The 25,844-nt window shown below is 37.4% G+C and overlaps 1 protein-coding gene across 1 annotated transcript in view; it reads left to right on the top strand.

The window, feature by feature from the left end:
- Window positions 1–25,844, top strand: part of COL14A1 (collagen type XIV alpha 1 chain) — a 250,092-nt gene that overhangs the window by 46,594 nt on the left and 177,654 nt on the right. Inside the window, exons 6-8 of the mRNA XM_023223077.1 lie at window positions 19,509–19,664; window positions 20,509–20,628; window positions 22,023–22,187. Of these exons, the coding sequence (XP_023078845.1) occupies window positions 19,509–19,664; window positions 20,509–20,628; window positions 22,023–22,187 (441 nt within the window). The remainder of the gene's footprint in view (window positions 1–19,508; window positions 19,665–20,508; window positions 20,629–22,022; window positions 22,188–25,844) is intronic.

Raw genomic sequence — 25,844 nt, forward strand, 5'->3', positions numbered from 1 at the left:
TCTCATTAAAATTTCACCTACTTGCTTTAGCGTCTATTGATTCTTGCCTGAGTCAGTAACTATTATGATGTTTCTCAAATGGTAATTTTTCTAACTCCATTTTTCATTCTACATTTATTATTTGGCATTCTACTGTAAAGAAGGTTTTTCCCTTCTCCCACACTTGTTTTTCTTTTCATATGAGTATGGACTGGTGGATTCTTAGTGTATTTGAGTGGATTATAATCATTACTATCATTATTTATTATGATGCTCAAATTGTTCCAGATTTGCTAGGTGGGAACTATTTCATGCTGTCTCTTATGTCTTTTAAATATGTTCCCATCATTCTTTAAGTTATTTCTTACTTTCTGTCACAAACTTTACATTCTGAGCTCTTGTATTTTTTCTACCTGGCTCCAAAATGAACCATTTCTTCCAAGAATCATGGCTTCTTTTTGTGGAGAATAGTATTTTGCAACCAAAATGTGGGTACTAACTGTGCCTCTTGCTTCTGGAGTGTCATAACATTATCTCTCTGTCTCTCATTCTCTTGTTCTCTAGCAATCAGTCATCTAGCTATCTATCATTTACTTATCATCTATCAATCATCTATCTGTTATCTATCATCCGTCTATCTATCTATCATCTTTCTATTATCTGTCATCTGTCTATCTGTCTATCTATCTATCTATCTATCTATCTATCTATCTATCTATCTATCTATCTTACTGCATCTTATATCTATCTTTTGCCACAGGGTTTATTTTAGCCCTCCTTCTTCTAATATTTATAACTCCCCTTTCAAGAGAGTGAGAAACGTGACTCCCAATATTCCAAATATATCTACTCAAATGGTCAATCATAGAAATAGTTTTAGAACTGCTAATCTGTGCATACTGCAAAAAGACAAACAAATCTATTAACTTCAGTTCAATGTTTGCTTTTATTCTAAAGTATATCATATCTGTATTCAAAAGGATCTTGGATTAGTTCTTTTCTTTCCTATTCACTGTGGTTTTGTTATTTGTTTTAATAGGGAACAGTTAAGTTAATCCGTGAGTATGTAAAACATTGGCACATTTCCAGAAGTTGAAAAGTCTACAAAAGGATGACACTGAAAAAGAAGTATCACGTCTGCTATTCCTTCCATCCAGCTTTACTTGCCCCTCCTATATAATCAAATGTGTTAGTTTCCGTCTTATCTTTTGTGTGTTTCTTTGTGTAAGAACAAACAGGTTTGTTAATATTTTTAAGGGAGAATTTTATAAGGAAGTTTGCGTGTTTGGATTGGCATTTGTTTTTTGCCACTTGATGCTTAGACAACAGTGTTTAAGGTGAAATCTATGGAAGCATTTGTGGATTAGAGTTTGGCTCCAGAATTTATTAGCTATAGCTATGTATTTTTAAAGTGTCTTAACTGCTGTATTCTTTCCCCTGATGCACCTTCCTCTTTCCTTTCCAAAACCTAGGATTGAGTGAAACGAATTAAAACTAAGAAGTAGACAATGAAAGAGTGAGGCTACTATTGGCACATGTTCTAATAAATACCAATACACATTTGGAGAAGGAAGATTCATAAGCAGTCCATTTCCTTCCTCACTGAAGATATATTTGAACATATGTTTACGGAAGAGTTCTTTCTGAGCCCACTTTCAGGCAGGCGCTGCCTCAAAGGGTTTATTGTAGTGATGAGGACTTGGGGTAGGGCAAGAACTTTCAGGAGGTTTGTGGAAAATAGGTATTTTCCTCTTTCAGGTGAGGGTTTCTATGAGGTGTGTGCCAGGGCAGTAAGGACTTTGGGAGAGCGCTGGTTATGTGGGAGAATTGTCTTAAGAAGTAAAGTTATAAACAATGATGACAATCCAGGACAGAGTTACAGCTCCTAGGAGGTGGAGGGGGATACACTAGTATGACCCACTGGAGATAAAAGATGCCCTCCCTCCGCCCCAACCAGGTCGTTTATGCAACCCTTAGCATAAGCCCCTCCTCCAAGTCGTGGTGCTTTCATGATCCACATTGAACTATACTGCTCTTTATTTTCCCTGAAATCTGCAATTTTCTTGTATAAGAGTCTACATTGATAGTGACTCAGATACAATCAGATATATTATACGTATTTTGCAATTTTAGTTTAAATGCACAGAGTGAAGATCCTTAACAGAAGTGGCTATGCAGTTAAATACTTAACTTGTTTCCAATCTACTGTACATGTTTCTTTAATAATCCAAAATGAACTCACAAATGAAAGTGGTATTTGCCTTTGAGCATAATATTGGCACATTTGCATTAATGGCTATTTCTCCATCATTGTCCAAACAGCTTTCTTTAATCATTTTTGGAGTTTTGCACAAGAATGCAGAACCTGATTGGAAATGATTAAGAGACTGATAGGAAAAACAGCATAGGGTTTTTTTTTTTTTTCCTTCTTTTTCAGTGATTTTTAAAATTAAGATCCCATCAGCCTTCTTTGTTTTGTTTTTAATGGATTTTTTAAAACACTGTAGTCTGTACTACAGTATTTTAAAAACACTGTCAGGGTGAATCTCAGTGCTCTCATTTTCTGGGGGAAAAATGAGATGAGCTTAAATTATTCTTTCCAGAAATCAGCAAACTATGGCCCATGGGCAAAATTCAGTCTTCTATTTTTTAAAATAAGGTTTTATTGGAACACAGCTATGCTCATTCCTTTACATATTGTCTATGGCTGCCTTCCCACAATATCAGAGTTGAGTAGTTACAAGAGAGATCATATGACCTACGAAGACTAAAATATTTTCTGTTTTGCTCTTTTCAGAAAAAGTTTGCTTATCTTTGTCTTAGGACGTTTAAAATTTTTGAATGTGTTGGCACACAATCCTTCACTAAAGCAAGTAATGAAATGCTTTTCTGAGGACAACTGTTCTATTTTGCCATTTCATAATTGCATAGGCTATACTCATAAAATATATATATACATACATGTCTACCTTTGAACATTTCTACCTCTTATACTCCCATAGTTGATTTTTTTTTTTTTTTTTTTTTTTTTTTTTACCTGAAGCATGAGAACTCTCAAGAGTTAGCTGTGAGGATTGAGTTAAAATGTGTAAAATGCCTAGTACATAGTAAGTGCCACATATTTTATATATAGCATTTACTACATGCGTAAAACAGTTTAAATACACATATAAATAGCATAGTATTTGCTATTAATAATAACACGTATATTTTGCAAGAGCTAAAATCATCATGGGCCAATGGTTTATATTACTGATTTAATAATGAATGCATAGAAGAGCTAGTAATTATCCCTTAGTGTCAAGCACTGAATTAGTTTCTGGGGAGTAAGTGGTGAGCATGGGAGGCAGAATTCTACCCTCATGGAGCTTACATAGTCTAGCAGGGGCTCAACACATGTGCCCAATGCCTTCTCTTGGAGAAGGGCCAGTTCTGAATTATGCGATCATTATGGTTGAGTGTAGCCTGGGCACATGATTGTTTTCGAGGTATATTTTCACTGACTGGGATCTCTCACCTCCCATTAATACTTTTATGGTTCTTGGCTCACCGTCAAGAGATTGATTTGAAATTTTAACACCTTTCCACTAGCTATTGTGGGACTTAGATCTGGCAAACCCAGGACTTTGAGTTCAACTTGGTAAAAATGGGACTGTTAGGGTTTTAATTTCCATTAGGTAGGCACCAGAAGGCAGCTAAAGTACAGGGAACTAGAGGGGTCCTGTAGGTTAATGCTGGCAAGAACCTGACTCCGCTCCTAGATTAAAGGGGAAGGAACTGGGTTCAGTCATAAACAGTACATTGGGGTTAAGTGTAGACTAGAATTTGTGCATTAAGGGGTTTGAAGGATATCTGGATCACAGAGTATGCTCTATTAGTGCTTCTTTCTCTTCTTCTTTCCCAGTTTCCTCCTCCTCACTTTCCTTTTCTTCCTCCCACTTTCTCTACCTTATTCTCGTTGTTATTATAATTATTATTATCTAGACAGTTGACGTGGTGTTTCAGCAACAACATCAGGGTGAACCAGAAAATTGCTCCTTATCCATGCAGGGGGGCCCTGAGGAAGCCACTCTGTATATGCCTGTGCCCTGAGTGAGGGAAGAGTCTTGAGAATGCATAACATTGGACCTGTGCCACACACAGTTTAGGTATTCAAATTTACATTTACTGTGTGCTCTGAGGCCTGCCCACTCAAGAAATTAATATAAAAATGGCTTGCAGTTGGTAAAAGCAGTGGAATGACTAGCAGAAGCAAACACAAAATCACATTTGAGCCAAGACCTGATAAAACAAGGCCAAAGGACAGTTCACAGTTCACAATATCAAAACATAGAAGTAAACTGTGTGCCATAAGTAAGAGTCAGAAGACACAAAAGTAGTGGCCTCAGAAATCTATGAACTTTAATTATGGAATCATTGCATAAAGACTATATAATAAGGGCCTGGTTCAGTAACTCATGCCTGTAATCCCAGCACTTTGGGAGGCTGAGGAGGTTGGATCACTTGAGGTCTCGAGTTCAAGACCAGCCTGGCCAACATGGCGAAACCTCACCTCTGCTAGAAATATAAAAATTAGCCCGGAGTGGTGGTGCACATCTGTGATCCTAGCTACTCTGGAGGCTGAGGCAGGAGAATCACTTGAACCTGGGGGGTGGAAGTTGCAGTGTGCTGAGATCGCGCCACTGCACTCCAGTCTGGGTGACAGAGCGAGACTTTGTCTCAGAAAAAAAAAAGAAGAAGAAGAAGAAGAAGAAAAAAGGCTATATAATAAATAACAATATGATTACTAATGTCAGAAATATTTGAAAGAAGAGATGAAAAACCACGACAAGGAAAATAGGTAGATTAGAAAAGGGACCACATGAACATACAGAGTTCTGAGGAGCATAAACAAAAAAGATAGTCACACCCATAATCGTGCTGGTAAAACTGTAGGACACTAAAATTTCCAAAGATCAAAGGGGAAGAAATAGGAAGAAAAGAGCCACATAAGAAGAAAAGGACTTGTTGAACCCATTTCTAAATGATTGAGATCTCACTGTGCGTGCAGTTATTTGTTCTTCGGTTCTCTGCAGTACTAAATAAAACTTCTGTTTTTTTTTTTTTTTTTAATTTAAGTTCTGAGATACATGTACAGAATGTGCAGGTTTGTTACATAGGTATACACGTGCCATGGTGGTTTGCTGCACCCATCAACTCGTCATCTACATTAGGTATTTCTCCTAATGCTCTCCCTTCCCAGCCCTCCCATCCCCCGACAGGCCCCAGTGTGTGATATTCCCCTCCCTGTGTCCATGTGTTCTCATTGTTCAGCTCCCACTTATAAGTGAGAACATGTGATATTTGGTTTTCTGTTCCTGTGTTAGTTTGCTGAGAATGAGGGTTTCCAGCTTCATCCATTTCCCTGCAAAGCATATGAACTCATTCTTTTTTACAGCTGCATAGTGTTCCATGGTGTATATGTGCCACATTTTCTTTATCCAGTCTATCATTGATAGGAATTTGGGTTGGTTCCAAGTCCTTCCTATTGTGAATAAACATACGTGTGCATGTGTCTTTATAGTGGAATGATTTGTAATCCTTTGGGTATATACCCAGTAACGGGATTGCTGGGTCAAATGGTATTTCTAGTTCTAGATTCTTAAAGAATTGCCACACTGTCTTCCACAATGGTTGAACTAATTTATACTCTCACCAACAGTATAAAAGTGTTGCTATTTCTCCACATCCTCTCTAGCATCTGTTGTTTCCTGACTTTTTAATGATTGTCATTGTACATGGCATGAGATGATATCTCATTGTGGTTTTGATATGAGTTTCTCTAATGACCGATGATGATGAGCCTTTTTTTTTTCATATTTGTTGGCTGCATAAATGTATTCTTTTGAAAGGTGTCTGTTTATATCCTTCTCCCACTTTTTGATTTTTTTTTTTTGGAAATTTATTTAAGTTTCTTGTAAATTCTGGATATTAACTCTTTGTCAGATGGATGCATTGCAAATTTTTCTCCTATTCTGTAGGTTGCCTGTTCACTCTGATGATAGTTTATTTTGCTGTGGAAAAGCTCTTTAGTTTAATTAGATCCCACTTGTCAATTTTGGCTTTTGTTGCCATTGCTTTTGGTGTTTTAGTCATGAAGTCTTTGCCCATGCCTATGTCCTAAATGGTATTGGAATTTCTGGCCAGAGCAATCATGCAAGAGAAAGAAATAAAGGGTATTCAAATAGGAAGGGAGGAAGTCACAATGTCCCTATTTGCAGATGACATGATTGTATATTTAGAAAACCCATCATCTCAGCCCCAAATCTCCTTAAGCTGATAACCAATTCAACAAAGTCTCAGGATACAAAATCAAGTGCAAAAATCACAAGCATTCCTAGACACCAATAATGGACAAACAGAGAGCCAAATCATGAGTGAACTCTCATTCACAATTGCTACAAAGAGAATAAAATACTTAGGAATCCAACTTACAAGGGATATGAAGGACCTCTTCAAGGAGAACTACAAACCACTGCTCAAGGAAATAAGAGAGAACACAAGCAAATGGAAAAACATTCCATGCTCATGTATAGGAAGAATCAATATCATGAAAATGGCGATACTGCCCAAAGTAATTTATAGATTCAGTGCTATCCCCATCAGGCTACCATTGACTTTCTTCACAGAATTAGAAAAAGCTACTTTAAATTTCACATGGAACCAAAAAAGAGCCCGTATAGCCAAGACAATTCTAAGCAAAACGATCAAAGCTGAAGGCATCACACTACCTGACTTCAAACTATACTACAAGTCTACAGTAACCAAAACAGCTTGGTACTGGTACAAAAACAGATATATAGATCAATGGAACAGAACCAAGGCCTCATAAATAACGCCTCACATCTACAACCATCTAAGCTTTGACAAACCTGACAAAAACAAGCAATGGGGAAAGGATTCCCTATTTAATAAATGGTGTTGAGAAAACTGGCTAACCATATGCAGAAAACTGAAACTGGGCCCCTTCCTTACATCTTATACAAAAATTAACTCAAGATGGATTAGAGACTTAAACGTAAGACCTAAAACCCTAAAAACCCTAGAAGAAAACCTAGGCAAAACCTCTGTCTTTAAAAAGTGGTATTAATTGACTTAGTTGAAACCATGACAATGGAGATAAGACATGATTCCTCTCCACTGGGAATACTACTAGTCTGTAACAGATTTTAAATATTTTCACTTAAATGTAAGAATCCAATTTATGTTATAAAATTTGGAATTCCCACCGTTTATTTATTGGTCCTCATTAGAGCTAATTGAAATACTGTTTTATTTCTCAGAGTCTATGTGCGATTCATTTCTCTTCTTTTTTTATACTTCATTTCTCCTTAGTTTATGATCTACCTTTACTGAAAAATTCTAGACAGCATATTAGTCAGGAATCCTTCGCTTCAGTAGAAACACACTCTAACTAGTTTAAGTACAAAAAGAGTTGTACTGGCTCATGTAACTGAAGCATGGCTGGACCTAGGGTCTCAATCCAGTATCAGTTACTCTCTCTTGCTTCTCCATCTCCTGGCTCTGCCTTCCTCTGGGATGGGGGATGGCTTTATTTCTAGGTAGGTTCCTACAGTGGCAATGAAGACCCCCACAGAGTTCCAGGTTCCTGAATTACATAATAGTGAGCAACCCCAATCTCATGTGGTAGGAAGCCTTTTTTTTTTTTTTTTTTGAGGCAGAGTCTCACTCTGTTTCCCGGGCTGGTGTGCAGTGGCGCGATCTCTGCTCACTGCAGCCTCCACCTCCCGAGTTCAACAGATTCTCCTCCTGCAGTCTCCTGAGTATCTGAGACTACAGATGGGCCCCACCATGCCCAGCTAATTTTTTAATTTTCAGTAGAGACAGGTTTTCCCCATGTGGCCAGGCTGATCTCGAACTCCTGACCTGAAGTGATCCGCCTGACTCAGCCTCCCAAAGTGCTGGGATTACAGGCATGAGCAACTGCACGGTGGGCCATGACGCCTTTTTAATGTTAGTTTCAGAAAACATCTCAAGAACAGTTTTGATTGGTCCAGCTTAATTCATTTGCCCATCTCTGATCCAGTTGCGGTGAACAAGGAAATGAAAGAATCTGCCTGGCCACACCAGGAGCTGCAAGGATGGTATTAGCCCTAACTGAGATATCTGTATTGATAATGGAATTGGGCAAACACGTTTAAGTCAACTATGGGGAGCTTTAAAATGTTTTACAATTCTCTTTAGATTATCTCCGAAATGTGCACTATTAAGATGAACTTGTTTCTGCCACATCATGAAAAAATTGAAGAATTTTTAATAAAGTTTCAACCATATGGAGTATAATTTGACCATTAAGATCATCTTTGAAATAGTGCCTTAAGTTGCTCTGGGTTTCAGGAAAAAACAATTTTGTTTTACAAACAATGATGTAACACGTGCAGTCTCAATGGGAGTGATATCCTTGAATGGGCAAAAATTAATTTTGGGAGTGAAAGGGGAAAATATTAATTCTTTTATGTGTTAAGTATAAATATACAATACATACATAAACAGCTATATGGTATACCTGTGGTTTTAAAATTTCATGAGGAGGTGATGAGGAAAAAATATCTAAAGGCTCCTTATGGGAGTGATAACTAAAAATGGTTGAGAAACATTGATTTAATGCAACACATGTATTACAGAAAGGTTCTCCTGCAATTTTAGCCCCTTTCTCCCCTCACTTCTGCTCTTTGAGCATTCCATAACATTTTCTTTTTGAAACATGACCAAAAAACAAAAAACAAAAACAAAAACAAAAATTAGCCAGGCGCAGTGGCATGCACCTGTAGTCCTAGCTACTCAGGAGGCTAGAGCAGGAGAATTGCTTGAACCCGGGAGGCGGAGGTTGCAGTGAGCTGAGATCGCACCACTGCACTCCAGCCTAGGAGACAGAGTGACACTCCCCCCGGCCACCAAAAAAATGTTATGCTTATGCAGTCCTGACAACAATCGGATGAAATTATCCTAGCATTAGACCTGTAGTTTTCCTCTAGTTCCTCCCTCACTGCCCTTGATGAGATAGTTTTGAAGAATTTTGACACTTTTCCTCTGGTCTCCAGCAAAGTTTATTATTCTCAACTTGTTCTCCAGTGGTAAGAATTCTTAACTCTGTCTGAAATAAGTTTTCAAATGTCTTAATTCTTAAAAGAACTTGTAACATATCATTTTTAAAACTATTGGATACCTTACAGCTATGAGAACTGCTATTGATTTTGGCAGAGTGAGTCTCCCATAGGAATGCTTGGGCTTCTCTGACTTGTAACTTCCTCCTTGTCTAAGAATTTTCTATTGAGTATCTTGTCTCTATAGCTGCAGGGATGACTGTTGTCAAATTAAGCAGATGTTATGGTGTCAGAAATTGCAAAATGTCAGGATCAGTTCATTGTTAATGGATTGGAGTAAGCGGGATAATTGAGTTGAGTTTTGTGAAAATCACCTTAAATGACCAAAGTAAACATATAGCCAGATCATGTAGTATTATATACAGAGCTGAAAATAAATGGGAATATAATACACTGGCTCCTGAAGTTGAGCAAATTTCATTTTAAAATAGAAGTGATCAGATAAAATAGCCTCTCTTGGGTCAATATTCACTTCAGGAAATCAGGAAATAACTAGGCAACTGTACCAATAAAACTTTAAAGCCAACTTACTTTTTATTTTTATTTTTCTTCTTCTTCTTCTTTTTTTTTTCTTTTTCTTGGGTCAATATTCACTTCAGGAAATCAGGAAATAACTAGGCAACTGTACCAATAAAACTTTAAAGCAAACTTAATTTTTTTTTATTTTTCTTCTTCTTCTTTTTTTTTCCCCCCTTGGGTCAATATTCACTTCAGGAAATCAGGAAATAACTAGGTAACTGTACCAATAAAACTTTAAAGCAAACTTAATTTTTAAAAAATTTTTCTTCTTCTTTTTTTTTCTTAGGTCAATATTCACTTCAGGAAATCAGGGAACAACTAGGCAACTGTACCAATAAAACTTTAAAGCAAACTTAATTTCTTCTTCTTCTTCTTCTTCTTCTTCTTCTTCTTCTTCTTCTTCTTCTTCTTCTTCTTCTCTCTTCTCTCTTCTCTCTTCTCTCTTCTCTCTTCTCTCTTCTCTCTTCTCCCTTCCCCCTTCTCCCTCCTTCTCCTTCTCCTTCTCCTTCTCCTTCTCCTTCTCCTTCTCCTTCCTCTCCTTCCTCTCCTTCCTCCTTCTTTCTTCTTCTTCTTCTTCATGGAGTCTCATTCTGTAGCCCAAGCTAAAGTGCAATGGTGCGATCTCGGCTCACTGCAATCTCCGCCTCTGGAGCTCAAGTGACTCTCATGCCTCAGCCTCCCGAGTAGCTAGGAATACAGGTGTGCGACACTATGCCTGGCTAATTTTTTGTATTTTAGTGGAGACAGGGTTTCACCATATTGCCCAGGGTGGTCTCAAACTCCTGAGCTCAGGCCATCCTCCTGACTCAGCCTCCAAAAACGCTGGGATTACAGGCATGAGACACCACGCCTGGCCTAAAGCAAACTTTGTATAAAAATATACAAGAAGGATCACATATTTTCAAAGGAATTAAAATCTGTTTTAGATATCTTGTATTGTGGTAGGGTAGGAAGAGTTTGGAGAGGGTACATTACAGGAGAGGGGGGAATAAAAATAGAGTCAAAAGTTTCTGAGATGGGAATGTTGTTGGGAGAAAGAAGACTAATTGTATTGGGAGGAATTGGGAAATATACATGGATGGGTCAAGTGGAGAGCTTTGGAAAGTACAATGAACAATTTAGGCTTAATTTGGTAGGTGAGGAAGGAAGAAATGATCTTAAAATTTAGGTCACTTTGAGAGTCCTGCAATTCTACCAGTCACGGGATGGTAGAGGCTCCTGAGCCATTTCTTCAAGGGTTGTCCTGCATCTGCTGTCTTTAACAGAGATTTTAATATTTCCCAAGACAGTCATCTTTGGACATCCTGTCTAATTGAGTTGAAATCTGTCACTTTACACACTCCTTCTGGGCATATAGAATCCTTCTAATCCCTCTTCTATGTGACAGCCCTTGACATATTTGAAGACAGCTGTCATGTCTTCTCCCAGTCCCCTTCCAGTTTAGAGCAGAGGAGAAATGTGATGCCTGTGGTATTTACAGGATTGTTAGCTACTCTTAAGCTATAGGGCTCTAAGTGACATCTGGAATGTTGTTTTGACTGTGGCACAGCAACTGGGCTTCACGTTCCTGTAAGTTGTTGTGGTGTTATTCATCCCAGGTCGAATATAGGACAAATGCGTATGGCTTTGATTTCATGCTATCTTTAATTGCAAGGCTTGTCCACATTTTCCTTCCTTTCTTCCTTCCTTCTTTCTTCCTTCCCTCCCTTCATTTCTCCAAAATGCTTCTCTTCTGTGATGGGAGTTGAATGGTTCAGACTTTGGAGTTAGTTCTTCGTTTGAATTTGAATCAAACCCAGATTCAAATTGATGGTGGACAAGTTATTTAACCTATATAGTTACTTAACCATTCTTTCTCTGTGAAATGGAAAGAACATCTACCTTATAGGATTAATACTGGACTTAGATGAAAATGATGTATGCAGAGCATCTGATGAAAGCTATCACTAAATGGTAGGCTTTTCATAATTACTAATATAAAAAGGAAGCAAAGGAAAGTGTGTGTGTATGTGTGAGATGTGTTTGTGATGTGTGTGTGTTTGGAGAGATTTATTTATTTATTTATTTTAGACAGAGTCTTGCTCTGTCGCCTAGGCTGGAGTGCAGTGGTGTGATCTTGGCTCACCGCAACCTCTGCCTTCCAGATTCATGCGATCCTTGTGCCTCAGCTTCCTGAGTAGCTGGGATCACAGATGTGCATCACCACACCTGGCTAATTTTTGTATTTTTAGTAGAGATAGAGTTTCACCATATTGGCCAGGCTGGTCTCAAACTCCTGGCCTCAAGTAACCTGCCCACCTCCACCTCCCAAAGTGCTGGGATTACAAGCCACTGTGCCTGGCTTGAGATATTGATTTAATATAAGGAGTTGGTTCACGTGATTATGGAGGCTGGGAAATCCCAAAATCTGCAGTCATCAAGCTGGAGATCCAGGAGAGTGACCATGTAGTTTCAGTTGAAATCCAATGGCCTGAGAACCAGGAGAGCTGATAGTATAAGTTCTAATCCAAACACTGGCAGGCTCAAAACCCAAGAGCCAATGTTTTAATTCAAGTCTCAAGGCATGAAAAGACAACGTATGAGCTCAAGACAATCAGGCAGGCTTCTCTCTTACTCAGCATTTTTGTTCTCTTCAGTCTGCAATCCCTTAGAGGCCCATCCACATTAGGGAGAGGAATCTGCTTTATTCAGTCTACAAAACTGAGCCAGAAATACTCTCACAGACACATCCATTTGGTCAAATGTATGGGCACCCCATGGCCTAGACAAATTGGCACAAGAAATTAACCACACACTGTATAATATATTTCTAGAAAGTCAGAAGTTCTAGGAAGAAAAATAAAACAGGGATAAAAGGAGTGAGTCATGGGAATACTGTTTTAGATAAGGCAGGCATCTGTCAGGGAGGCTTTGAAAGGTACATTTCCACCCACGATTGGATTAAATGAGTATTAACCTCACTCAGATTAATGTAAATTCCAGACACAGCTGAAATGAGCCCCTTGCTGCACATCCCCTACATAGATGGTTTCTGATGTTATCTCCTATGGCAGTAACCATCTATGTTGCATTCTGTGAGGACAACTTCCATGGTAGTGATAGTGTGATATGTTGGAAAATGCATATTGGACCAAACATTTAGAAGACCTGTCATGGCTGGGTGCAGTGGTGGTGGCTCACACCTGTAATCCCAGTGCTTTGGGAGGCCAAGGTTGCAGGATCACTTGAGCCCAGGAGTTTGAGACCAGCCAGGACAACATAGTGAGACCCCATCTCTACAAAAATTAAAAAAACAAACAAACATTAACTGGGCATGTGATGTGTGCCTATTGTTCCAGCTACTCAGGAGGCTGAGGCAGGATCACTTGAGCCCAGCAATGTGAGATTGTAGTGAGCTAGCATTGCGCCACTGCACTCCAGCCTAGGTAACAGAGTAAGACCCTGTCTCTAAAAAGAGAAAAAGAAGAAAAAAGTACCTGTTATCCAATCCTAGCTCTGCCAGTAACCAGTAAGTCAGTCACTTGTTCTCTCTTAACCTCAATTTCATTTTCTTTTTTTTCTTTTTTCTTTTGAGATGGAGCTTTGGTCTTGTTGCCCAGGCTATAGTACAATGGCGTGATCTTGGCTCACTGCAACCTCTGCTTCCTGGGTTCAAGCAGTTTTCCTGCCTCAGCCTTCCGAGTAGCTGGGGTTACTGGTGCCTGTCACCATGTCCAGCTAATTTTTTGTATTTTTAGTAGAGATGGGGTTTTACCATGTTGACCTGGCTGGTCTCAAACTCCTGACCTCAGGTGATCCACCAACCTCAGCCTCCCAAAGTGCTAGGATTACAGGCGTGATCCACCACACCCTGCCCTCAATTTAATTTTCTGAAAAATGGAGACAACATGGCTTCTCATGGGAATGTTGTAAAAGTCAGAATTTGTCAATGTATTGAAAAACCCTTTCAGAATGAAGGTTTCTTGTTGAGTTTTTGGCGATGTAAAATGATGTTAACTCTTTTTATAAAAATACCTTCAGTAGTGTGGCTGCAGCCAATCTCTACATGTTAACAGTGATCTTCCAAGAGTTCTACTGTACCAAATTCTTAGGGATTTTCTTTTGCTCTTGGTTTGGAAACTTGAATGTAACCTCACAGGAGACTTAAGTGAAAAATCGTTCTGTGGCCACACTATTCCTTCAAATGTCCTGTGTAATGAATGGCTGAGCCTGATATTTTGCTAGTGGCATAGAACAAAGTAATTCAAAGCCCCTAAATGAATCCTAGACCAGTTGTAGTGAAATCATTGTGAGGTTTTCTCACTGAGGTTAAGACAGGGTGAATAAAAATAGTACACACTCTCCTTTCATTCAACTTAGCCTCCAGCATTAGGAAAACATCAAGGAAGGCAGGCCACTTTGATTCAATCTCCCTGATTCCTAAATAACTGTAATCCACTTTCCCAATGCGGCAGTGTGGCAGGGCAGGAGGAGAGAACACATTTAATTGAGCCATCATGGCTCATTTCTCTAGTGTCCTACTGGAAGTGTGAACTGTGTGAACGTAGGAATTATTTTTTAACAACACAATTCAATTTACTTTAGCTATACCGATGTACTATATGTCAAGAGATGAGCCAGATAAAGTGGCTAAAAAGGCAAGTTACAAAAGCCCTCCCCAGTCAAGGAGTTCACAGTCTAGTCAGGGAGATAGAAATGGAAGCCAATCATAATATTCCAGTGTGATGAGCACAGCAAACACTGTACAAATCCAAAGTCATTAAAGAGGGGCAGGTAATGAGTCCCATCTGAGGAGAGTGGAAAAAGATTCATGAAGTTGGTAAAGTGTGACCTGGGTTTTGAAGGATGAATAGGAGTTTACCTGGCAAGAAAAGTTATCTTCTGTCAGCTCCCTCTTTTCTATCTTCACTGACTATGTTGATAAATACCTTTATCTAAAAATGCATTGTAAATATTTCATTATAGAAACCATAATTGGGTGTTTAATTTGAATGCCATTAGAACAAAAACAATAACATGGTTTAAAAGGAAGATTTTTAATCTGGTAATTTCGTACTATTGCCATTACAGTAACATTACCCCTTGCCCCTACATAGAGTTACCTTTTGTATGATTTTGTTTACTTTTATAAAGCGCTTTTTTGCATCTGAGCCTATGTTGCTTTGTTATAATCTATTTCCTTTCACTAAGAATTGAATCACGGAGTGGTGTTAAGAGTCAAAAATAAATAAATAAATGAAATAATTTAAACTGCAAGAAGTTGGGGGCTTTGTTGTGTTTCCGGTTGCTCAGAATAGTGCTTGGTACATAATAAACACTAAATAGATTTTCAATAAATAAGTAAATTTCATCCAGGAAATTAGTTGCATAACATCAAATGAATAAACATGGGTTTGGAGTTTCTCATGATGTCAGTAACACAATAAAATTGGTGTAAAATTATTGGAAGAAGGATGCTTTTCACACGGGCAACTTCAATATGAAAGTGCATTTATTTGGTAGGGAAAAATGTTCTAGAAAAATAATTGGAAATGTTAGCAAACAGCACAGATTAGCTGTGGACATAGCAGGGGCAAGCCCGGCAGAGACACTGCTTTATGTTACAAGCTTTTCCCCCTTGCTTTCTAAATTTACGTAACATAGAGTGCCTTCCTGAAGTCAGTATATAGTCCTGTGGTTAAAAACATAGGTTGTGGAGACATATTACTTGGGTTTCAAATCCCAGATTTGCCACTTCTTAGCTGTGTGACACCCTGGGCAAATCACACAGTCCTTGTATGCCGTACTTTTTGACTGCAAATGGGAATGATAATAATGGTACCTCTTCCATAGAGTTGTTGTGAGGACTAAATCAATAGATAAGTGTGGAAGACTTAACTTTTTTTGTTTTTTTGAGATGGAGTCTCGTTCTGCACCCAGGCTGTAGTGCAATGATGCAATCTCAGCTCACTGCAACCTCCACCTCCCAGATTCAAGCGATTCTCCTGCCTCAGCCTCCCAAGTAGCTGGAATTATAGGCAGCCACCATCATGCCCGGCTAGTTTTCATATTTTTGTAGAGACGGGGTTTCACCGTGTTAACCAGGCTGGTCTTGAACTCCTGACCTCAGGTGATCCACCCATCTTGGCCTCCCAAAGTATTGGGATTACAGGCATGAGCCACCACACCCAGACTTAATATTTAATATAATAATGTACGTCCTTTCCAAATATGGAATGTTAAGAAATCACTAGTTCTTCCAACTCTTCTCATCACAAAACTCCAGAAAATATAGAAGAGAAAGGGGATCATTTCTCCTGGACTTGTGCAATTGTTCCTTTCGGTTCTATCTGTGACATCAAACTGTTATTATCTTTGTAATCTAGGCCATATATTGAGTGCTTTTCTTTAAGTTCAGCTGTTCAGGCATTTTTTAAAACACCACCTGTATTTTCAGAGTTGCATTTTAGATAAGACCCATGTAAAGTTAAGAGCTGAATTAAAATATGGTTCAAGAGGTCATTTCCTCTGTCCCTTTGCTTTAATTTTAAATACAGGCTTGCAGACAAAAAGGATTGATTTTATTTTACAAATTAATTTGGAATATTGTCTTAGCAATAAAGGCTTATGCACTCATTTCTTTGTATTATAGATTTAAACTACATTTAGCTGCTGGGTTTTACACATTTACCTGGGCACCCAGGTGTGTCTGGTTTTCTTTTCTACCACTTGATTTTTAACACATTTTATGGTACTTAATATTTTCTTCCTGACTGGTGTCTCTCTAAGAATGGTGAAATGGGTAATGTGTTTGCCAGTGGAGAGTAATGTTGTCTTCAGTTTGGAATCTGGGCTCCTGTTTATAGTAAGACAATGATTTGAATGCATTTCTTTAAAAAGATTCACCATAACACTGGAATTATGGTTAAGATATATGATTATGGAGCTTGAACACAGCAGCTTTTAAATTACCTCTTTGTACCAAGTATACGAACAGCTGTTTGCCCCTGGCACAGGAAAACCTGTTGATGGGACAAACATTGCACATGTGTACATTTTGATGGAAATAGCCATTAGGGCTCATTGTGTTCATATAAGTTTTACAGCTGATAACCAGGATTTAGGACACAAGAAAAAATATTGTTTTTACAGTTCTCAAGTGAGTACGAACTAATCTTCAACAAAAATCATACTTTGTATACAAAACCAATGATAGGTTTTGACTTTTGAAATTGTTGAAAGAAGTATCTTCCTATGAGTCTTAATTTCAAGTGAAATATGCTGAGTTGTAGTTTGCTTTTAAGGTTTTTGGTGCTTAAATTATGTGACATAAACATTCAAATTATTTTTCTAGATAATGCTTTCTGCATGCTAGATAGGATTATTTCCCTCTTCTTTTAATTAGTTACTTACTTAGTAATTTTTAATGGTGTTGTAAGCACCCAAGCTCATCTTACCCCCAAAATCTAAGACTTTGACCATAGCCCACACTTACGCTTTTATTTTCTTTAAGATGTCTTTTGATGACCAACTTAAAAATTTTTAGTCTTATTAAAGTTATCAATCTTTTGACTTATAGTCAATTAGTTCTATATCTTGCTTAGGAACTATACAGAATTTATGTTTCCAAGTCATTTCTGACTTGAATGAGCTAAATAAACAGAACATGTCTATTGGAAATTATTTTTTAAACCAGAAAATACCAATTTCATTACATATCTTTTAAATAAGCAGAAAGGGTTGCCTTTCTAAGCTCCTATCCATGTGGTTCCCAATTAATTTATAAGTAAGTAAAATAATATCCCCAGTAGTTTTGGAAAATAAAGAAAAGTACTCTCCATTTGAGAGTAAGTTTCCCCCATGAAAACAGAGAAAAATGGGTTCTTGAAGCTTAACCAGACTTCAGTTTTCCCTGGTTATGTCCAAAAAACAAATTAATTTTTATCCCGTGACTTTTTATGGTATTCCATTTTAGCCTTTTTCTTAGTGTGGTACAGTAGGGCTAACTCCCAAATACAAAGTTACCAGCTGATGGCTCTGCGTTTGGTGATTAAGAAAGGGAATCTGGTGCCAGAAAGTGAACATATAAACTTTGGGTTGAGTTGTACTGTTTAGCTTCCATAATGAATATTGGAGTATTTCACTGGCAAATTCATTTTTTCCCCATCTGGTAAAAGCATCTAGGTATCCCATAAATATTTATATCTGGAAAAAAATCAAGATCCTTTAAGCAAAATGTGGCCTGGTAGTTGCAGAGACACGTATATTAAACTGCCTATGCCAACCATAGTAGTTCAACTATATATATATATATTTTTTTAGGTAAAGGCATATTCAACCTGTTTATGAACACCTCTGTATTTTGGTTTTTATTATGTATGTTTAAAAAAAAAACACAGATTTTTCTAAGCCAGCAAGAAGTTAAAAAGGATACAAGAAACCCACCCCCAAAACCTCTCTGCCTGCCACACACACTTAATGATCTCTAGTCCTAATATGAAAATTCAGCAAAGTTAAGCAGTTCTTTGGAAGCACAGACTAGAGTACGAAGCAATGTTGCAGTAGGTACTAAAAGTATTAGTCTGTTCTCACGCTGCTAATAAAGACATACTCAAGACTGGGTAATTTAAAAAGGAAAGAGGTTTAGTGGACTCACAGTTCCACATGGCTGGGGAGGCCCCACAATCACGGCAGAAGACAAAGGAGAATCAAAGGCACATCTTACATGGTGGCAGGCAAGAGTGCACGTGCAGAGGGAATCTCCCTTTTATAAAACCATCAGATCTTGTGAGACTCATTCACTATTCTGAGAACAACATGGGGAAGACCTGCCCCCATTATTTAATTACCTCCCACTGGGTCCCTCCAATGACACGTGGGAATTATGGGAGCTGCAATTCAAGATGAGATTTGGGTGGGGACACAACCAAACCATCTCAATATTGTTAAGGATTTGTGAAACACTTGGAGAATATTCCTGTGTCTTGGCTCTGTGTGCATAGAAATGGTGAATTTCCCCTAAAGAAGCACAGATCTATCCTAGATCAGGCAGCCTCCTCCATTTTTGTAGAGGCTTAGCCATATGCCTTCTGCATTTCCACAGCATTGCTGTGAGTGGGGCCTTCTCTGTTGGTAAAACATAGGTACCATGGCCACTGGGCATCCTCTTCTGAATCTTTGTCCTGAATCCTAATTGAGCCATTAAAAAAATCAGTTATTTACATGATCTTTAGAAACAAAATTTACTGTCACACATACATAATATGCAAAAAACGTTTGACTTTGAGGAAACTCTTTGGCCTTTTTCCAATTATCTTGTTCCAAAAGCCCTTCCTTCTTTAGAAAAAGTCTTTGTACCTTTCTTGGATTAAATATGCAGCTGTAACATTTCCTTGAATTCAGAAAGCCCGTATTTCTCTTTTCCTATCACTTCCTCTAGCATAAATTTATCAGGATACGAGAGCCGTCTTTTTGCCTCCTGGCTGTCTTCCCATCTCGGCTGACTGGCACACACTGGTGTTGCTAAGACCTTTCCTGGAAAGAATCAACAGGCAAAAGCCCAGAGCTGGATGCTTTTGCACAAACACTACGTTCTAAAATACACAGAAGGCTGAGTTGCCAGGATGGTGTGAACCTGCCCAGTATTTTCCTATTTCCAGAGCACTGGCTCTACTGCCAACCGTTACCACAATTTTTTTTTTTTCTAGTAAAATACATTTAAGGGAAGAGTTGTAAAAAGATGGCTACTCCTATGGGAACATTTTTGTATTCTTAGCACTAAGTTGTCTAAAAGACGTTAAGATGGACACTTTTTGAAGTTACTCTGACAGTAATAACACATGCGCTTTTCTGGTTTGTGCTTTGCAGAAGTGAAATTTGTCTGTCAAACTCCAGCAATTGCTGACATTGTAATCCTGGTCGATGGTTCATGGAGTATTGGAAGATTCAACTTCAGATTGGTTCGGCTTTTCTTGGAAAACCTGGTTACGGCATTCGATGTGGGCTCAGAGAAGACACGAATTGGTATAACTTCTATTATTAGCCGTAGCAGTCATCTGTCAGTGCAAAACTGCTGGAAAGTGTTTTAAGAAATTTCAAAAATTCCTTACAAAGTGACTTTCAGGATTGCAGGATACTCATCATCTCCAAAGCACATGTTTCAATCAATAAATATTTATTCCTTCTAATTTTTGCAATGACACTGTCATTCAATTAATTATTGAATATATTTTAATTTTCTGAAAAGTCAAGATCTTCTCTGTTAATAATAAAAATAAAACTTAAAAGTTACAGCTGGTTTAAGAATTTATTGCATAGCAGTTTTCTTTTTATTTAAAAGAAATAACTAAATCTAGGAAAATGTTGAACTAGAAAATTGGCAGTCATTTTATAGTACATGATAATCTTTGCCAAATTAATTCTAGCCCAGATAAGAAGCAAAAAGTTGTAAATCTTTGAGCAATATTACAAATAATAAAAATAATAAATCTTTGTTAAACAAAGTCTCCTAGTTTAACTTTTAAATAGCCATTAAGAAAAATCACTCCTTTGAGAATAAATCAACAACAAATAAATCTAGGCCTTTTGTCTACAAACATGATCAGATTTTTTTAAATGCCAAGTACCTAATTGGGTACTCATTTATAAATGGCTAGAAAATATGTACACTCCCTCAAACCCCATATATGTCTAACTTGATTCCTTTAATTCATTTTACTCAGCAAGTCTTTCTGAAAATTTATAGCCAGGCCAAATATATATATATATTGCAAAGATGAGGCCTTCCGTCATTCTAGTTTCTTGAGTAGCTCACTACATTTTTGAGTAACCCATTATTCCTGGTGAGTTTCCTAATCTTTTTTTCCAGGTCTTGCACAGTATAGTGGCGACCCCAGAATAGAATGGCACTTGAATGCATTTAGCACAAAAGATGAGGTGATTGAAGCTGTCCGAAACCTCCCATATAAAGGAGGAAATACACTAACAGGTATATTTTGTTCAATCCATGTTATAACAACATATCTTTTTGAAGAATAATTGTATTACCTCATTTTGCCACTTTGTGTTATCATAATGTTTTAATTAAACTAGCACTTAGGATCCTCTGATGATGGTTTTCCCAAATTGAGCATTGAGTTAAAGCCAGATATCTCATTCCTTTTACTCTGTGACTCTAATGGTCCAGGAAGGGCTTGGTTGGGTTAGGAGAAAATGAAGCAAGCCCTGAGACCAACAGAGTGGAGTAGCTGTCTAACTTTTGTCAGCTACTCTCTTCACTGCTTTTTTCCTCCTGCCATCCTCCACCCTGTTATTTAAATAGAAACAAATCTCTTCTTATTTTCAAAGAAGATATTTTCTTTGCCCTTATTCTGCAATCAATAGTTATCATGAAGATATTATGATACAATTTTCTGAGAAGTCAAGATCCTCTCTGTTAGTAGTAATACGGATCTTTGGCTCCCCAGTATTTTTGATGAATGATGAATATAAGAATATTTACATTATAATCCTCCATGGCACAATCACAAAGGGTTTGCAAGAATTTTAACCTTGAGACATGCTGCAAGCTGAGCATCCCAACTCTGAAAATCCAAAATGTTTGAGTGCCAACATGATGCTAAAAAAATGCTCATTGAAGCATTTTGGGTTTTTAATTTTTAGATTTGGGACGCTCAACCAGAAAATATAATGCAAATATTCCAAATTCCAAAAATACCTGAAATCCAAAACTATTCTGGTCTCAAGGATTTAGTAGTGGATATTCAACTTGTATTGCCTACCACAGGTACATATTAGAGATGCTCAGATGAAACAATGTAGATGTTGTTATTGATTTTTATGCAGCAAACAATTTATTAAACACAAATCCTATATCAATATTGCACCATTTCTTATTTTTTTTCTGGGTGGAAAGTGTCATACTCAAAAGGCAGGAGTATATTAATGATTTTAGATCTGTCCCTTCTACTCCTAAAAAACAAAGAGAGGGATTTTTTGGTTCCTTAGAATATCACGAACAAATTGAAAACCTAATGATAACGCACTACTGTGTGAGTATTCTTGCTTCCTCCTAAATTATAAAGGTTCAGATCTGCTTGTACACAATATCTATTATCATCCATTGGCCATGAATTCAGTGTTCTTTATAAATGCTAGTTTCTGAAAGAATGCAGTGTTTAATTATTTTCATTACCTTTATCCCAGTGGATTTTAGTTCCTTGTCGAATCTGTGAAAGACAAGGTTATTATAAAAATGAAGATTCACATGTAATAAAAACTCCTGTGGCTCAATAGGTTACCCATCTTGTGGTTGTATTTTGGAGAATTAGAAGACTTTTTATTAGAGATGGCTGGTGTTTACTTTTCCTCGTTTTCTACAAGGTCTTGCTTTGAACTACATTTTTGAAAATAGCTTCAAACCAGAAGCAGGATCAAGGACTGGAGTATCCAAAATCGGCATTTTAATCACAGATGGAAAATCCCAGGATGACATTATTCCACCATCTAGAAACCTTCGTGAGTCTGGTGTAGAACTGTTTGCCATCGGTATGTGCTGTTTTTAGTCTTGTTTCAACTAAGGGCATAGACCCTCAACCGCTTAAAACAATATGTAATGTGAAATGCACTTCACTGAAAGCCAGGAGACCTGAGCACTTTCTAGTCCTGGCCCTTGCCACAGGCAGCCCTGTGATCTGAGCCCAGCTTCCTTACAGTTAAAATGGGAGTGATGCTAGCTGTCATGTATCCCATGGTGTGAGGATTTCTAAGTGAGGTGTCATGTATAAAATGCAGCAAAAAGCATAAAGTGGCATGCAAAGGCCAGGTATATGTTTGTTACTGTTTAATAAGTCAAGACTTTCTCTTAAGGGTCATAGCTATCTCTTTTCTGGCAGTATAGGAAGAATCTAATTTATCATTTTCAAGGAATTAGTATCCTGCAACTACGTAAAGAAGACACAAAGTTCAAGATTTGTAGTAGTTCTTATTGGAAACTAACCCTTTATAAGGTATCCTTCTTGTGTGAAAAAGCATATATATATATATATATATATGCTTTTATATATACATATATACACACATACATGTGTGTATGTGTGTGTGTATATATATAGCATACATTTGGAATAACTACAAAATATTTAGATGATGCAACTTTGCTGTTGATTAAAATGTTAACATTTTCTTTGGCAACGGGAAGGTCTTCTATTTAGTAGAGAACAACAAACTTTCTCAGCAGAAAAAATGCCTGATTCCCAAGCAACACTGAAATACAAACCAAAATATAACAGCAAATTCCTTAATAGGGCTCTGAAGACATTTGAAATTGGTTATCATGAATGGTCCCTTTTATTATGTTTTACATATTTATTTTATTTGTGATGAGTCTTTAGTCCAAATAAAATGCATTTATCTTTCTGCATTTATCAAGAAGATGGTGCATGTTTCTTTTTGTGAACTTCCCATGGATGTTTCTTCTATCAAAAGAGAGTAATCTCTACCCTGGAGTTACATACCCAGTTATAGTGGGTGCTGGCATAAAAACTGCGTATTTCAGAGTACTTCAACTGCTGTGAAATTGAACTATCCAGGGGGAAGGGGCCTGGGAATACGTGTTTTGAAACCATACCCAGATCTGTATCTTAAAATCATTCTCCAGGGTTGAGAACTACTGGTAAGCCCACAGGAATATCCCCTCTGTGTATATTGGTTAAGTTTCTCTCCCTTAGAGAAAGATCCTAAAAAGTTTTCATATATATATATATATATATATATATATATAATTTTTCATCAGAGGATGTTTCTGATCATTTATTCAGAACTTGTTTCCTACTAGTATGTAGCCAAGTACAGTCTAAGAACAGCTGCAGAAGCTGTGGAAACTGTGGTGTTCCCTCCTGTTTCTTTTCCTTATTCCTACAGCATCTCTGAGCAGTGAATTCCCAGAGGTTCAGGTTGTATCTTCTTCACCTTTTCATCCTGATCGCCTATCCCAGTGCTTGACACTTAAAAAGTATCCCATAAATGGCTGTTTAATAAGTTAGTGCTCTAAAGAATTTCTAAGACAGCATAATAACCCATAGTATTAAAAGTAAAAATATTCATGAAACATACATGTAAGAGAGGTGTATTATTATTATTCAAGTAAGTGATGTGTACAGCCATTATTGCTACATTTTTCATTTACAGAAGAAAGAACAAAGAAATCCCAGGAAAAAATTAAAAATGTATTATGTTCAAACTTTGTTTTGGTAAATTAGAACCTTGCTATTTTGTGTGCATGTGTGTGTGGTGCAGGAGGAGCTAGGTGTTATAGCTCAGTGGTGTGCAGGAGCCCGCTCATGCCAGTTTGCAAGAGCCAATTGTGCACATCTCTTCCCAAGTCTGCATTCTGTGACCTCATATTGGTAGTCTGGAATAAGCTACAGTGGGGGTATTTATTCTACAGAAATTGGCAAACACTATAAATTAGGGCAGAAATCTGACTGTTAAATATTTACCACATATACCAGCACACCCCTGGAATTTAAATGGGCAATAAATGAATTTAACCATACGGTGCTTCACTTGTAAAGAAAAATATGAAATTGGTCCTAGGAGTTGAGTTAAATTTGCTCTGTAGGAACATTTCTTACCCTGAAATTTAACAGTACATCTTTTAGAGTTATCAATGAAAAAAAGATCTTGAGACCCTGTCCTAGATTTGCTACTCACAATGTGGCTTATAGAATGCTTAATTCAAGAAGTTTTAGCTTACATACTATGCACCAGGCATTGTGGAAGTTGTTGGGGTACAAAGATGAACAAGGCAAAATCCTTACAAAACAAATTCCTCCAAAGTCATAATGACCATTTCCTCTCTTTTCTGTGCAATTGCAACAGTCAAACTATTTTATTTGGGAAGGTGAGGGAGAGGCAAAATTGGGTCTATTTTTCCCAGAATATTCCTATATAAGTCCAAACTTGTCGGTTTCAACTGAATATCACAAAAAAAGCATTATTGGCACTGCTGCAGCATGCATTCAATGTCATATTAATTCAGATGTGCATTTTAGAAGCAATTGTAGAAGTCCTTCGGGCAAGAACCATCAGGGAGATTTGTTTTCCTGTCCTTTTGTCCAATGAAGGAAATCTCTGTCAAAGACTTCAACTAATGGAGGATTAATTTATGTGTTTATTCTCCATTTTCTGTTCTTGTTAATGATAAATAGGTGAGTTTTTAAGCAAAGCTTTAAGTAAATTCATCCAGATGTGGTTTAGACTTCTCTGAAAATTACCTGGAAATCAGCAGTATTTATTATCCTGCAACCTCCTAAAGCAAATAGTTCAGAGACAACTAACGCTTTGTTGCTCAATATGTTGGGGCTGAAAGATAAATTAATTGGCACAGTCAGCCATCTAAGAAGTAATTCGTGTTGCCCCAGGTAATTTCTCTTCCTTGCTTCTATAGAACCTCCTTTTAATGCCCTCTGATGATTGAAATGACGGGGATTATAAAGAAATCCTCCTTGTTTGATGAAGCTTGGGGAAGGGAAATCTACCTTCCCACCCAGAAAACTTAACCTTATGCCTCTCCTTTCCTATCTCTAACATTGTTGGTAAATATACAGTGATTTTAATGTGCAGTCTTCTGAGAGGCAGTATGAAATAGGGGAACAATAGTTTTAAACTCATAGGATTGGCTGTGAGGATTAAAGGTGTTATTGTATGGAAAACACTTACTGTGGTGCTTGGGGGCACGGTGATCAAACTCTTTTTTAAGGGTTTGTGTTCACTGCTTTCTGTCCTATTCTAGTCCCTGCTGTATTTCAGACACCCAACTTTGTGTTTGACCATGGAATTCAGTAGATACTGTGGAAGGACCAGAAACTTTCTATTTACATTAGTAAAATTGCAGTGGTTTCTAGACAGCAAATTGTATTTGAGTATGTTAAAAAATAATTTTCTCTAGCTTTCTCCTTGGCTTAATGCTATATAATAATAATTTCAAATATATATATATATATATATATATATATGTATATTTGTCCTAGCAGTATTTCTCAATTTCAGTAAACTTATTTTATAGAAACTTAAACCTGAAGCTTTGATAGTTTAGGATGCTGGTTTAATTACTAATGCTTCTTCAATATTCATGCAAAACAGAAGTTATTTTTATTAAGTCATTTTCCTGTTACTATGTATTGAGTAAAATTAATATCTAAT

The sequence above is a fragment of the Piliocolobus tephrosceles genome, chromosome 7, assembly GCF_002776525.5.
Source record: "Piliocolobus tephrosceles isolate RC106 chromosome 7, ASM277652v3, whole genome shotgun sequence".
In the NCBI taxonomy this organism is placed as follows: domain Eukaryota; kingdom Metazoa; phylum Chordata; class Mammalia; order Primates; family Cercopithecidae; genus Piliocolobus; species Piliocolobus tephrosceles.